Source organism: Anolis sagrei, chromosome X (assembly GCF_037176765.1).
Source record: "Anolis sagrei isolate rAnoSag1 chromosome X, rAnoSag1.mat, whole genome shotgun sequence".
Classification (NCBI taxonomy): Eukaryota; Metazoa; Chordata; class Lepidosauria; order Squamata; family Dactyloidae; genus Anolis; species Anolis sagrei.
In genome coordinates, this window is record NC_090034.1 from 83,263,886 (window position 1) to 83,278,984 (window position 15,099).

Consider the following 15,099-nt stretch of genomic DNA (forward strand, 5'->3'; position numbering starts at 1 on the left):
AAATAGTAATAGTAATAATAATCATTACTATTTACACATCCTGGAATTCCTACCAGCAGTTAGGAATTGTGGGAATTGAAGTCCAAAACACCTGGAAGGCCAATTTGCCCAGGCCTGTACTAGACTAATATACATGGACCCTAAAGAAAAAGAGGGGAGGGGGAGAGTGAGTGAAAGAGAAGCCCCGCCCCGCTCCCATCCCCGCCCCCTTATTGGCCAAAGATGCCGCGTAGTCCCGCCCACTCCTCCGCCGCGCCCTTATTAGGCGGCGCCCAGCCCCACCCGCGGCAGAAGCCAAGCAGTGTGTGAAGGGAGTGGTTGTGTTTACGCATGCGCAGGAGTTTCCTGGACGGGCGCGCTCGCTCGTTTGCTTGCAGAGGAAGACTTGCAAGGAAGGACCCGATCCCAAAGCATCTTGATTTGAGCGCATCCAGGTTTGGGATTCGGCGCCAAAGCAGGCTTGGGAAGGTTGAGGAGGGTCCCCCTCCGCCGTCGCTTGCTCTTCGCTTGACTCTCCGGGAGACCCTCGTTGGGCACAATGGGAAGCCACAGCTCCAAAGCCGCCAAGGGAGGAGACCTCGCCGTGCAGGACGCCGCCGCCGCCGGAGACGCCTCGCCTTCCAAATCCAATGGCCAGGTGGGTTGCAAGATCGGGGCATCCGCGCCGAGGAGACCCATTGCCTCCTATTGACTTACTCTCATGTCATTGCAACAAGTTGGGTTTCCCATCTGAGCTCATCTTTTTTGCAAAGCCTTGTGTTTCCTGACTGGCTTGTGGCCCCGATCCGAGGAAACCCATTGGAGCCAAGGCAGTTCGGATGGAAACCGTGATGGTCTCCTTTTGGAGTGCTACACTGGAGTAAATCCGAAGGAATCAATGGGTCTCCTCGGATCGGGGCCACGAATAGGGCAGAGGCCCTCCAATGAAGCCTAAAGCTCGTCCTTAAAGGGTTGCTGCTATTTTTGAGGTCTACACTGGAGTAAATCTGAGGGAATGAATGGGTATAGTCGGATCGGGACCAGTAATAAGGCGTAGGCTTTCCAATGAAACCTAAGGCACATCCTGAATGGGTTGTTGCTCTGTTGAGCTCTACACTGGAGTAAATCCGAGGGAATGAATGGGTATACTCGGATCGGGACCAGTAATAAGGCGTAGGCCATCCAGTGGAGTCTAAAGTTCATCCTTAAAGGGTGGTTGCTAATTTGGAGCCCTACACTGGAGTAAATCCGAGGGAATCAATGGGTCTCCTCGGATCGGGGCCAGGAATAGGGCGGACACCTTCCAACAAAGCCTAAGGCTCATTGTCTAAGGGGTGCTTATTACTGTGGAGTTTTACACGGGAGGAAATGCGAGGGAATCAATGGGTCTACTCGGATCGGGGCCAATAATAAGGCGTAGGCTTTCCAATGAAGCCTAAGGCACATCCTGAATGGGTTGTTGCTATGTTGAGCTTTACACGGGAGTAAATCCTAGGGAATCAACGGGTCTCCTCGGATCGGGGCCAGGAATAGGGCTGAAGTCTTATTCACCCTTAAAGCATTACTATTTTGGAGCTCTACACTGGAGTAAATCCGAGGGAATCAATGGGTCTCCTCGGATCGGGGCCAATAATTAGGCGTTGGCTTTCCAATGAAACCTAAGGCACATCCTGAAAGTCTTACTGTTTTGGATCTCTACACTGGAGTCAGTTCTAAGGAATCAATGGGTCTCCTCGGATCGGAGCCAATAATGGGGCGGAGGCTTTACAATGAAGCCTAAGGCACATCCTGAATGGATTATTGGTATTTTTGAACTCTACACTAGAGTAAATCCTAAGGAATCAATGGGTCTCCTCGGATCGGGGCCAGGGATAGGGCGGAGGCCATCCAATGGAGTCTTAAGGCTTATCCTTAAAGGGTTGTTGCTATTGTGGAGCTCTACACTGGAGTAAATCCCAGGGAATCAATGGGGCTCCTCGGATCGGGGCCAAGAATAGGGCAGAGGACTTCCAATGAAACACTCAATGTTTTGGAGGTTACACTAGAGTAAAGCCTAGGAAATGAATGGGCCTCCTCGGATCGGGACCAGGAGTAGGGCGGAGGCGCTCCTACACAGCCTTGGGAAGTTAGATCTATTTTGGAACGCTACACTGGAGTAAATCCATGGGTGGCAATGGGTCTCCTCGGATCGGGGCCAACAATAGGTGGGAAATTCCCTCCAAAGCGTAAAGTTTCGTGTTTTAAATAGGGTGGTAGTTTTTTTTTAACGCGTTGCTCTTTTGTCCCGCTTGACTCGACCCGCGTCTCGTGTGAACGAGGACAATCTCCTTTTCCTTTGTTTGCAGGAGACCTCCCCTCCCTTTTGCAGGAGGCAAACAAAGGGATCCCACCCCTCTGCATTGCACCTCTTGGAGAACCCCTCAAATTTGATGATACTTCTCAAAGGCTCAAGTCTCATTTTGGGGACCCCCAATCCCTTTTGATTGGGCTGATCGTGTGAACGATAGACACGTGTCGGCGCCTCCCAATTGTTCTTCTTTGACTCCTTTTGCAAAGAAAGAACAATCGGGGTTTGCAGATATTTTGAAAAATCAAGATCAATGCATTGGATTGGGACCTTGTTCGTGGGGTCTGGTGACACACTGTGGGACGTGTTCGCGGTCTCGTCTCGGGTGGGGGGGGAGGGAGGGCATTATATTAAAATCCCAATTGAATGGCACTATTTGCAAAGATTGTTCAATGCATATTGCTTATTTTTTTGCATTAAGTGGAGATAACCCTATAGTCTCATCTCTCTTCCCCCCCCCCACCCGAAAAAATATATATTATATGCAAAGGACCCCCTTTTTGCGCGCTCCCGCTCCACGCGCGTTCCCTGCGTGCATTGTTTTTTTTTTTCCCCCAGAGCGCGCAAAAGAGAATGGCATTTTCAGGGAACCGCCGCCCCCTGGTGGCGGAAGGAGGCAACAACAGCCTTTCCTCGCCTTTTCCCCCCTCTTAACTAACATTGGAAATGGGAAGGAACACTAATAGCCTTCCTCCAGTTTGGTGGGACTTCTCCAAGATCATAGCCATTGGTTATGGAAATTCTGCCCAGTTCTTTTAATGCTTTTGGGTGTACAGTGTTCCCTCACTTATTGCGGGGGTCACGTTCCAGGACCTCCCGCAATAAGTGAAAAACCGCAATGTAGCGACACTATATAAATAAATATGTAATGTTCGTTTGTGGGATTAACATAAGTCAAAAACCACTGGACGAATTGACACCAAATTTGGACGCAATACACCTTTCAGGCCAACGAGTGACCATCACCCATAGAAACACTGAAAAATACAGCAGAAGGGACTTAAAAAGCCGAAATACAAAAATTACGTTACACTTACTTACTTAGGCGATCCCTCGTTGGACAAGTAAGATGGTCTTCCATGATGGGTTTCCTTGTGGGTCCGTAGGTGGCTGTGGAGCCCTATTCTTGACCCGCATCTTCTCCCACAGTGAAGGCATTGGTTTCCAGGTGGAAGGCAGTCCCGGTCGGGGTTGGCTTGACGCGCCTCCCTCCTGGCACGTTTCTCTCTTTCACCCTCCACTCGTGCCTCCTCGAATTCTGCAGCACTGCTGGTCACAGCTGACCACCAGCTGGAGCGCTCAAGGGCCAGGGCTTCCCAGTTCTCAGTGTCTATGTCAGAGTTTTTAAGGTTGGCTTTGAGCCCATCTTTAAATCTCTTTTCCTGTCCACCAACGTTCCGTTTTCCAGGTTCTTGTGGGTTTTTTCGGGCTATAGGGCCATGTTCTAGAGGCATTTCTCCTGACGTTTCACCTGCATCTATGGCAAGCATCCTCAAGAGGTAGTGAGGTCTGTTGGAATTAGGACAACAGATTCCGACAGACCTCACTACCTCTGAGGATGCTTGCCATAGATGCAGGCGAAACGTCAGGAGAAATGCCTCTAGAACATGGCCCTATAGCCCGAAAAAACCCACAAGAACCTAGTGATTCCAGCCATGAAAGCCTTCGACAATACATTCCGTTCTCCGTTCTTGAGTTCAGAGTAGAGCAACTGCTTTGGGAGACGGTGGTCAGGCATCCGGACAACGTGGCCAGTCCAGCGGAGTTGATGGCGGAGGACCATCGCTTCAATGCTGGTGGTCTTTGCTTCTTCCAGCACGCTGACGTTTGTCCGCCTGTCTTCCCAAGAGATTTGCAGGATTTTCCGGAGGCAGCGCTGATAGAATCGTTCCAGGAGTTGCATGTGATGCCTGTAGACAGTCCACGTTTCGCAGGCATAGAGCAGGGTTGGGAGGACAATAGCTTTATAGACAAGCACCTTGGTATCCCTACGGATGTCCCGGTGCCTGGGACTTCTCCAAGATCATGGCCATTGGTTATGGAAATTCTGCCCAGTTCTTTTAATGCTTTTGGGTGTACAGTGTTCCCTCACTTATTGCGGGGGTTACGTTCCAAGACCTCCCACAATAAGTGAAAAACTGCAATGTAGGGACACTATATAAATAAATATGTAATGTTCGTTTGTGGGATTAACATAAGTCAAAAACCACTGGATGAATTGACACAAAATTTGGATGCAATACACCTTTCAGGCCAACGAGTGACCATCACTCATAAAAAAACTGAAAAACACAACAGAAGAGACTTAGAATGCTAAAATAACAAAAAATACATTCCAACGCATGTGCAAAACCACACATAAACACATACACAAAAAGGGGGAAGGAAGGAGAGGGAGGGAAGGAAAGAAAGAAAGGTAGAGAACGAAGAAAGGAGAGAAGGAAATAAAAAAGTGAAGGAAGGAAGGAGAGAGGGAAGGATGGAATCAAAGAGCAAAGGAAGGGAGGAAAGACACAGGTAGAGAAGGAAGAAAGAAGAAGGGAAAGAAAGAAAGGTAGAGAAGGAAGGAAGGAGAGAAGGCAATAAGTGAAGGAAGGAAGGAAAAAGAGAGGGAAAGATGGAACCAAAGATCAAAGGAAGAGAGGAAAGACACAGGTAGAGAAGGAAGAAGGAAAAGAAAAAGAGGGAAGGAAGGAGAGAAAGAGGGAGGGAAGATTGGCTACAGCAATGTGTGGGGGGTACAGCTAGTATTTATTTTAATATTTATACATTACTAGCCGTCCCCTGCGACACGTTGCTGTGACCCAGTGTGTATATATATGTGTGTGTATATATTTGTGTATATATGTGGTTTTGAGCATGCATTGTAATGTTTTATTTATTTTTTTTGGCTTTTTAAGTCTCTTCCACTGTGTTTTCATGAGTGATGGCCATTCGTTGGCCTGATAGGTGTATTGTGTCCAAATTTGGTGGTTTTTGAGTTATATTAATCCTACAAACAAACATTGCATTTTTAAATAGTGTTCCTTCACTTATTGCTGGTGTTATGTTCCAAGGACCACCCGCGAAAAGTGAAAATCCGTGAAGTAATTGTAGTGATTGGCTGCCTCTCTCCTGAGAGGGAGGGTGAAACCCCCCTTCCACACTCCATCATTACCAGGAGGCAAAAACCCACGAAAAGTGAACTGCAAAGTAGCGAGGAAACACTGTACAGTGTTCCCTTGCTACTTCGTGGTTCGCTTTTAGTGGACTCACTGTTTCATGGTTTTAAAAATATATTAATTTTAAAAAATTTCGCTGTTTTACGGGTTTTTGCCGCCGCTGCCGCTCTCCAAGGTGCTTTCCCTTCTCAGTCCTCCCTCCCACCTTGAAGGGCCTTTCCTTCCTTTCCTTCACTTTATTTTAAGTTTATAAAGGCTTAAGATGGTATATAACTACTAAAATAATCTATAAATATTAAAATAAATATAGCGTCCCTACATCGTGTTTTTTCACTCCTGGAACGTAACTCCTGCAATAAGTGATAAGTGTACAGTGTTCCCTCGCTCCTTCGCCGTTTGCTTACTGCGGACTCGCTGCTTCGCGGGTTTCCCTGCACGGCTCCTCTCCTTTTTCCCCCACCCTCTCTCACTTTGCCTTCTCTTTCCTCTCCCTCTCCCAGGCACCCATGCCACCCTCCCCTGGCAAGAGGGGCACTTTCGCCTACATGGCCCTCCCTCCCTCTGTGCCTTCCTTCCTCCGCCACTTTCCCTCCTGAGGCTGTGGGAGAAAGAGGAGGGAGGAGGAAGAAGATGATGCTGGGGAGGAAATGGTGGGAGTCGTTGCCCCTGGGCCTGGCAGGATTAAAATCTGGAGCAAAGACCTGGCCAAGATACACTGCTGGAGGAGACTTGCTGAAATGTGGCAGCTCCTGCAGAAGCAGCAAGTGAGAGGGACATAGAGGAGAGAAAGCAGCGGAGGAAGGAAGGCAAGGTGGGCCATGCAGGTCAAAGTGTCCCTCTTGCCAGGGGAGGGTGGCATGGGCACCCAAGGGAGGAAGAGAGCGGAAAGGGAAGAGGAAAGAAGGCGAAGTGAGAGAGGGGTGGGGAGCGTCCCTACTTTGCAGTATTTAACGTACTGCGGGTGGTCCTAGAATCATAGAATCAAAGAGTTGGAAGAGACCTCATGGGCCATCCAGTCCAACCCCCTGCCAAGAAGCAGGAATATTGCATTCAAATCACCCCTGACAGATGGCCATCCAGCCTCTGTTTAAAAGCTTCCAAAGAAGGAGCCTCCACCACACTCCGGGGCAGAGAGTTCCACTGCTGAACGGCTCTCACAGTCAGGAAGTTCTTCCTCATGTTCAGATGGAATCTCCTCTCTTGTAGTTTGAAGCCATTGTTCCGCGTCCTAGTCTCCAAGGAAGCAGAAAACAGGCTTGCTCCCTCCTCCCTGTGGCTTCCTCTCACATATTTATACATGGCTATCATATCTCCTCTCTGCCTTCTCTTCTTCAGGCTAAACATGCCCAGCTCCTTAAGCCGCTCCTCATAGGGCTTGTTCTCCAGACCTTTTATCATTTTAGTCGCCCTCCTCTGGACACATTCCAGCTTGTCAATATCTCCTGGAATGGAACACCTGTAATAAGTGAGGGAACACTGTATTATTACTATTACCACTACTACTATTATTACTATTAGCCTTCCTCCAGTCTGCTGGGACTTCTTGAAGATGATGGCCATTGGTTCTGAAATTCTGCCGAGTTCTTTTAATACTTTTGGATTTGACCCTCTAGACCAGGGGTCCTCAAACTTTTTAAACATAGGGCCAGGTCACAGTCCCTCAAATTGTTGGGGGGCCGGATCATAATTTGAAAAAAACATGAATGAATTCCTATGCACATTGCACATATCTTATTTGTAGTGCAAAAACACTTAAAAACAATACAATAGCTAAAATGAAGAACAATTTTAACAAATATAAGCTTAATAGTATTGCAATGGGAAGTTTTTGGCTGATGAGATAGGGTTGTTGTTGTTATTGTGTGCTTTCAAGTCATTTCAGACTTAGGTTGACCCTGAGCTAGGGCCGGGAAATGACCTTGAAGGGCCGTATTCGGCCCCCGGGCCTTAGTTTGAGGACCACTGCTCTAGACTTCAATGCCATTTTCAGTAGCCAGCTATTATTTTCTTCTTCTTCTTCTATATAAATAAAAATGTAATGTTCGTTTGTGGGGTTAACATAACTCAAAACACCACTGGGCGAATTGACACCCAACTTGGACGCAATACACCTGTCAGGCCAACGAGTGACCATCACTCATTAAAGCACTCAGCGGAGGAGACTTAAAAAGCCAAAAAATAAAAAAATACATTACAACGCATGCACTAAACCACATATATGCACATGTGCACAAACATATATACACACACAAAACACATATAGATAGTCTGGGCCACAGCAATGCATGGCAGTGAATAGTTATTACTATTATTATTATTACTATTACTTTCCTGCTTCGTTGCTGTAGTGCATTTCCTCTACTTCCTTCTCTGCTCTGTTATTTAGCCTTTGGTGACTTAAAATCCCTTTGGAATAGCCAGATATTTCTATACTGCAGTGGTTCTCAATCTGTGAGTCCCCAGATGCCTCTAACTCCCAGAAATCGGAACAGCTGGTCATCTGGCTGGGATTTCTGAGAGTTGTAGGTTAAAAACATCTGGGGACCCACCGGTTGAGAACCACTGCTATACTGCCTTTTTACCTTTATTATGCAGCATTTCCTCTACTGTCCCCTCTGTTCTGTTATCTACTTCAGGCATGGACATACTTGGGCCCTCCTTCCAGGATATTTGGACTTCAACTTAGCCACTTAAACGGGAAAGGAAGGAGCCTGAGGCTGTTAGGAATTGTGGGAGTTGAAGTCCAAAATACCTGGAGGGAGGGCCCAAGTTTGCCCAAGCCTCATCTAGCCTTTAAGATGCTTGAATTCATTTGAAATAGCCAGGTATTTCTGTATTGCCTCTTTACCTATATTGTGCTGCATTTCCTCTACTGCAGTGTTTCTCAACCTGAGGGTTGGGACTCTGGGGTTGTCAGAGAGGTCATCAAAGACCATGAGTTGGTCATAGGAGGATCTGTGTAGGAAGTTTGGCCCAATTCTATCATTGGTGGGGTTCAGAATGCTCTTTGATTCCAGATGAACTATAAATCACAGTAACTACAACTTCCAAGTGTCAAGGTCTATTTTTCCCAAACTTCACCAATGTTCACATTTGGGTATATTGAGTATTCGTGCCAAGTTTGGTCCAGATCCATCATTGAGTGTCCACAGTGCTCTCTGGATGTAGGATCATTGGTGGAGTTTGGAATGCTCTTTGATTCTAGGTGAACTATAAATCTCCACAACAACAACTTCCAAGTGTCAAGGACTATTTTTCCCAAACTTCACCAGTGTTCACATTTGGGCATATTGAGTATTCGTTCCAAGTTTGGTCCAGATCCATCATTGAGTGTCCACAGTGCTCTCTGGATGTAGGATCATTGGTGGAATTTGGAATGCTCTTTGATTGTAGGTGAACTATAAATCCCAGCAACGACAACTTCCAAAGGACAAAATCAACAATCCCCCCCCCCCAACCCCACCAGTATTCAAATTTGGGCGTATCAGGTATTTGTGCCAAATTTGGTCCAGTGAATGAAGATACATCCTGCACATCAGATATTTACAGTTCAATTCATAACAGTAGCATAATTACAGTTATGAAGTAGTAATGAAAATAATGTGATGGTTGAGGGTCACCACAACATGAGCAACTGTATTAAGGGGTTGCGGCATTGGGAAGGTGGAGAACCACTGCTCTACTGCATCAACACCTCTATTGCCCCCAAATTGAGACTTTTTAACATTTTGGGACTGCATCCAGGCCTTTTCTCTGTGCCTGGTTAACATTTTTTCATCCCCCTGTATGCCCTACATTTCCTCCTCCTTCCTTTTGCTGCCTAAGAATGGAGTCTCCTTCTCTGGAGTTTTTGAAAGATGGGCATCTGTGGGGAGGCCTTGGGTGGTGCCTTCCATGTATGTGGGGATGTGGATGGCTCTTGAGGTCTCTTTCAACTTGTATCATTCTAGAAAATGGAGGAAGACACCCATTTGGAGAAGGTACCCCCAAAATGCTGCCTTCCAAGTGTTTCAGATCAGTTGTGCCCAGTTTGGATAGAAGAAACTCAACTCTTCCATTGCTGGCAGAGATCTATCAATCAATCTATATATATATAAATGCTCTGTGCATAATTAGTACCTTAAAAACAAAAGAACCAATGAACGAAATCACACCAAATTTGGCAACAAAACATCTCACAACACGAGTGACCATTACTCAAAAATTTATGATTTTGTCTTTTGGGAGTCGTAGTTGCTGGGATTTCTAGTTCACCTACAGTCAAAAAGCATTCTAGACTCCATCAATGATGGAATTGAACCAAACTTGGCACACAGAACTCCCATGACCAAGAGAAAACACTAGAAGGGTTTGGTGGGCATTGACCTTGAGTTTGGGAGTTGTAGTTCACCTACATCCAGAGAGCACTGTGGACTCAAACAATGATGGATCTGGACTAAACTTGGCACAAGCACTCAATATGCCCAAATATGAACACAGATGGAGTTTGGGGGAAATAATCTTTGACATTTGGGAGTTGTAGTTACTGGGATTTATGGTTCACCTACAATCAAAGAGCGTTCTGAACCCCACCAACGACAGAATTGGGCCAAACCTCCCACACAGAACCCCCATCACCAACAGAAAATACTTAAGGCCATCCAATCCAACTCCCTTCACCAGGGCAAGAAAACATAAACAAAGCCCTCCTGACAAAGAGCCATCCAGCCATAGATAGATAGATAGATAGATAGATAGATAGATATACACACAGAGATATAATATCATAGATATTATAGATTTGAAAGGGACCCCAAACTTGGCACAAGCACTCAATATGCCCAAATATGAACACAGATGGAGTTTGGGGGAAATAGACCTTGACATTTGGGAGTTGTAGTCACTGGGATTCACAGTTCACCTACATTCAAAGAGCATTCTGAACCCCATGAACGACAGAATTGGGGCAAACTTCCCACACTGAACCCCCATAACCAACAGAAAATACTTAAGGTCATCCAATCCAACTTCCTTCATCAGGGCAAGAAAACGTAATCAAAGTCCTTCTGACAAAGAGCCATCCAGCCAAAGAGATAGATAGATAGATAGATATGATTTACACACACACACAGATATAGTATCATAGATTTGAAAGGGACCCTTAAAGAAGGACAATGATACCTTGCATGTTCCAGGGTGGGCAAACCAGGCACTCTCCACATCAACACTCACAAAGAAACAGCAAGAAATACTGTTTATCCACAAGCATAAAGAAATTACATATATTAGAAACCAACACTTTCTCATTACTTTATTTTCCAGATCAACAGACTGGGCCACAGCAATGCGTGGCAGGGGACAGCTAGTGCTCAATACTATGGAATCATGGGATTTGTAGTTTGACCAACTCCCAGGGCTCCATAGCATTGAGCCGCGGCAGTTATAGAGGTGTCAAACTGCATTAATTCAATGGTGTGTATGCACTCCAAGACAGTTAAATCATACTAAGTGTGGTGTGAAAGGACCTTAGAATTTCCGTTTGGGGAGGGAAGTAGTCCTTTGATGAATGGAATCACAAAACATCCCACATACTTGGGAATGACTCCCATTGAAAAGCCAACTTGTGCATACAAAGTCAGGACTCCATATGATAATACTGCTATTAGACCAAGGTAAAAGGTGCTAGACTCTTTGCAAGCAGCCAGGCTCATTTCAAAAGGCTAGGTGGAGAATTTTCCACCTTTTGAAAAGAGGGATTGCCATAATATGGGCATTACAATTAACGGGGTTACTCCTGCATAGGCAAAATAGGGAAAGCAGGGAAAGCAGGTGTGACTCTTACCAATACTTATGCTGCTAGGTCTGCAAAAAGTCCAAGCAGGGTGTCCCAATAATAATAATAATAATAATAATAATAATAATAATAATAATGTTATTTTTATACCCCGCCAACTATCTCCCCTAGGGGACTCGGGGCGGCTTACAGGGGACACACCCAAGATTACAATTAAAACACATGTTAAACACTAATAAATTAAAACATCAGATAAAAACAATAACAACACAATTGAAAGCAATATAAAAACAATATGGCTGAAAGAAATATAGCTAAGGTATAGATTCAATGAGTGCAATACATTTTTACAGGAGCACAGGAAAGTGCAACAATACAGTAAACTAGGCAGGAAATAGAGCTTGCACAGTATTGTCACTCCCAACTAAACTTAGTGCAATATCATTTATTTACTTGCCTTGACTCATAGGATTCAGCCACACTGGTCCAAGGAATAGTTTTAGAGCTGGATAGACCATGGAAGGCTTGACTCAATGGCATACTCCTTATTTTAATGTTGCCTTCTTGCATGTGTTAATAATATTGTTTAGTTATATACACCTCCTTTTGGTTTGGGGGCAGAAAATGCAGGTTTGTTGTTGTGGCTCAGTGTATACTTTGACTTCTCTAACCTTTTTGCAGTGTCTTACGAACCAAAACAAGTTTTGGATAGCTAAAAGCTATTTGGAGAGGGGGAAAAAACATTTGCTGCATCAAAGCAGTTTAAAAGATGAGCAGTGTTTGAGCAGTGAAGTAGTTTCATGCCCATCTCCAGCTTCTGGCTGCCATCTTTTGAATTACCCATTTTTCAGAGGCGACTCCATGTAAAAATAGCATGCATTAAGAAGGCGTGTACCACTAGGTCAGGCATCTACCGAAAAGATGGTAACCAGCAATGGGCATGATTCTATATTGTGGTTGTAGCCAGTGACCCAAAGTACATGAATTGTGCATTTTGGCACTCAATATGACAGGTCCTTTGCTGAGTCCAATAGAATCATAGAGTAGGAAGAGACCCCAGGGCCATCCAGACCAACCCCATTCTGACATGCAGAAAAAGCACAACCAAAGCACCCCTGACAGATGGCCATCTAGCCTCTGCTTTACAACTTTCAGAGAAGGAGCCTCCACTGGATTCTGAGGCAGTGGGTTCAACTGTTGAATAGCTATTGTGGTTAGGAAGTTCTTCCCAATATTTAGGTGGAATCTCCTTTCCTGTAATTTGAATCTATTGCTCCGAGTCCTAATATCTTGACAACCGCTTGCCAATTCAAACCTAGGAAAGCTGCTCGATTCCATACTCTGCAGGTGTTGAATTCTGACATTGAATTCCAGCCAGCAATTATTATAATGATGATGATGTTGTGTTTCTCTCCAGGAGAACGGCCATGTCAAGATCAACGGGGATGTCTCACCCAAAGCGGACGGCGAGGCCACTCCACTGAACGGCAACGGATCCGCTGAGCCGGTCAAGGAGGAAGCCAAGGCGGAGCCAGCTAGTGGTGACGCCATCGAGCCGGCACCAGTCGCTGAAGGCTCTGGGGAGGCCAAGGCGGATGGCGAGGCCAAGCCTGCTGCCTCCAAGGAAACCCCAAAGAAGAAGAAGAAGTTCTCATTCAAGAAGTCCTTCAAGTTGAGCGGCATCTCCTTCCGGAAAGCCAAGAAGGAGTCCGGCGAGACCTCGGCTGTCTCCTCTCCCAGCGGCGAGGAGCAGCAGGGCAAAGCGGAAGCCAAGGGGGAGGAGAGCACTCCGGAGGTGGAGCAGAGCGGGGCCACCAATGAGGATGCCGCCGTGGCGGAGAAGGGGAAGGAGAAGGTTGCCACCGCTCCCGCTGTGGAAGCCTCCGCTCCGGAAGCCCCGGAAGACGAGCCAGCCAAGCGGGAAGGAGGGAACGAAGAAGGAGCGGTAAAGGAGGAGGAGAAGCCAGCGGAGGTCCCCTCGGCCCCCAGCGAGAGTCCGGAGGAGACGAAAGCGGCCGAGGCCGAAGCCAGCCCGGTGCCTGCCGAGCAGAAGGAGGAGTAGATTGAGCCAACCCAGCGTCCGTCTAACTTAACGAGAAACCGGAGGGGAGGGGGGGAAATGACTTTTTATTATTTTGTTGTGCCATCCTTTTCGTCCCAGTCGACCCAACGGAACTGCTGCCTTGCTCTCGTCGTAGACCCAGATGCCACTCCGCGGCGCCGAGAAAACGAGTCCCTCTCCAGCGTCGAACTTAATGGGTCCCATTCCCCCCCCTCACTCCTCACTCCAAGATGGTTCCCTTTCTCACCGGAAGCAAAAATATATTACAAAAGAGAGAGGGGTCAGCGGCATCAACACCGCCTCGGATACTTTGGTCCCCCATTGGCATCACACTCCGGAGCCGGTCGTCTTTTACAAAAAGCAATCCTCCCTAAAACTGTGAAAAACGGAAGGATAGCGTCGTTCCTGGACAGAAACTGGAACGCGGCTCCCGTTTCGTGAGGCTCCCAAATCAATTTCCCAAGCTTTTGGCTTCTCCGACCTTTTGGTTTCTACTAATTCTCCGAGCAGCTTCTTCGTCGTCATTTGTCGTCTTTTTCTTTTTATTATTATTATTATATTATTATTGTTTCCAACGAGAAAAAAAAAAGTCCAATAAACCAGCAACGGTCTGTTCTTCAGAACGGATCCTCTTTTTGATCTCTCGGTTTACATTCCTGGTTCTGACTTCATTTTAAGGGTATTTTGTGCTTTTTATAGAAACCGACCGTTGTTGAAGAAGAAGAAAGCTAATCTGGTTAGTTTTTTATAACGTCTTGCTCTTTGGCTTTAAAAACCATGAAGCTTGTAAGTCCACTGTGTTTAATTTTGACTTCAGAGGGAGATCTTTGGGTTTATTTTGGGGGGTGGGATCGAAGGGGGCGGGGCACGGGAGGGAGGGGGGAGCGTGCTGGCTGTATGACGTGACTCTTGGTTTCCTTTGTTTTTGTTTCTGTTTCCTTGTCTTTGTAAATAATTTTTTATTGACCCAACTTCAGATCTGCCGTTTTCTAACTCCTAAAATAATAATAAAAGCAAAAGTTGTATGGGTCTTTATTGTAACATTTGAAAAGGAATAAATGGTGACCCCCTTTACGGATGAGGCTTGGGTCCTTCTTCTGCTGCTTCTCAAGGCATTGGGGGGGGGGGGGGGACTAAAATCCACAGGAAGGTGGAGTGCATAGCCTTCCAGATGTTGTATCGGTCTTTGTGGATGACACTTGGGTCCTTCTTATTCTCATGCTGGGTGGGAGAGGAAGGAAACCAAGAGATTTGGAGAACCGAAGTTCTTCAATTGCATCGTGTTTGATGCTCAAGAAGGCTGGGACTGCATAGCCTCCGTGCATTATTAGACTGCAAATCCCAGTATCCTTGGCAATGGCTGCTTATTTGGAACTCTTACCCCATTTCATGTTGGGTGGGAGAAGGAAAATAAAGGATTTGGAGAACCGAAGCCCTGCAGTTGCATGGTGTTTGATGCTCAAGAAGGCTTGGATTGCATTGCCTTCCTGGCGTTAGTAAAGGTTTCCCCTCGACATTAAGTCCAACTCTGGGGGGTGGTGCTCATTTCCATTTCTTAAACCGAAGAGCTGGTGTTGTCCATAGACACCTCCAAGGTCATGTAGCCAGCATGACTGCATAGCCAGCATGACTGCATGGCACACGGTTACCTTCCTGCCAAAGTGGAACCTATTGATCTACTCACATTTGCATGTTTTTGAACTGCTAGATTGGCAGAAGCTGGAGCTAACAGTGGGAGCTCACCCACTCCCTGGATTTGAACTGCCAACCTTTCGGT

The 15,099-nt window shown here is 46.3% G+C and overlaps 1 protein-coding gene across 1 annotated transcript; it reads left to right on the top strand.

Moving 5' to 3' along the window:
* The first annotated feature begins 277 nt into the window (after positions 1 to 277).
* On the top strand, positions 278 to 14,396 carry MARCKSL1 (MARCKS like 1). The gene is made up of 2 exons (XM_067460596.1): positions 278 to 637; positions 12,678 to 14,396. Exons 1-2 carry the CDS (start codon positions 539 to 541, stop codon positions 13,320 to 13,322), a joined length of 744 nt encoding a protein of 247 aa, XP_067316697.1. The 5' UTR covers positions 278 to 538; the 3' UTR covers positions 13,323 to 14,396.
* Positions 14,397 to 15,099: the final 703 nt, after the last annotated feature.

Bases quoted from the DNA above. Each gene is read 5' to 3' on its own strand.
- MARCKSL1 (XM_067460596.1), top strand. From the start codon at position 539: ATGGGAAGCCACAGCTCCAAAGCCGCCAAGGGAGGAGACCTCGCCGTG. The intron at 638-12,677 runs GTGGGTTGCAAG...GTTTCTCTCCAG, and splicing joins CTTCCAAATCCAATGGCCAG to GAGAACGGCCATGTCAAGAT.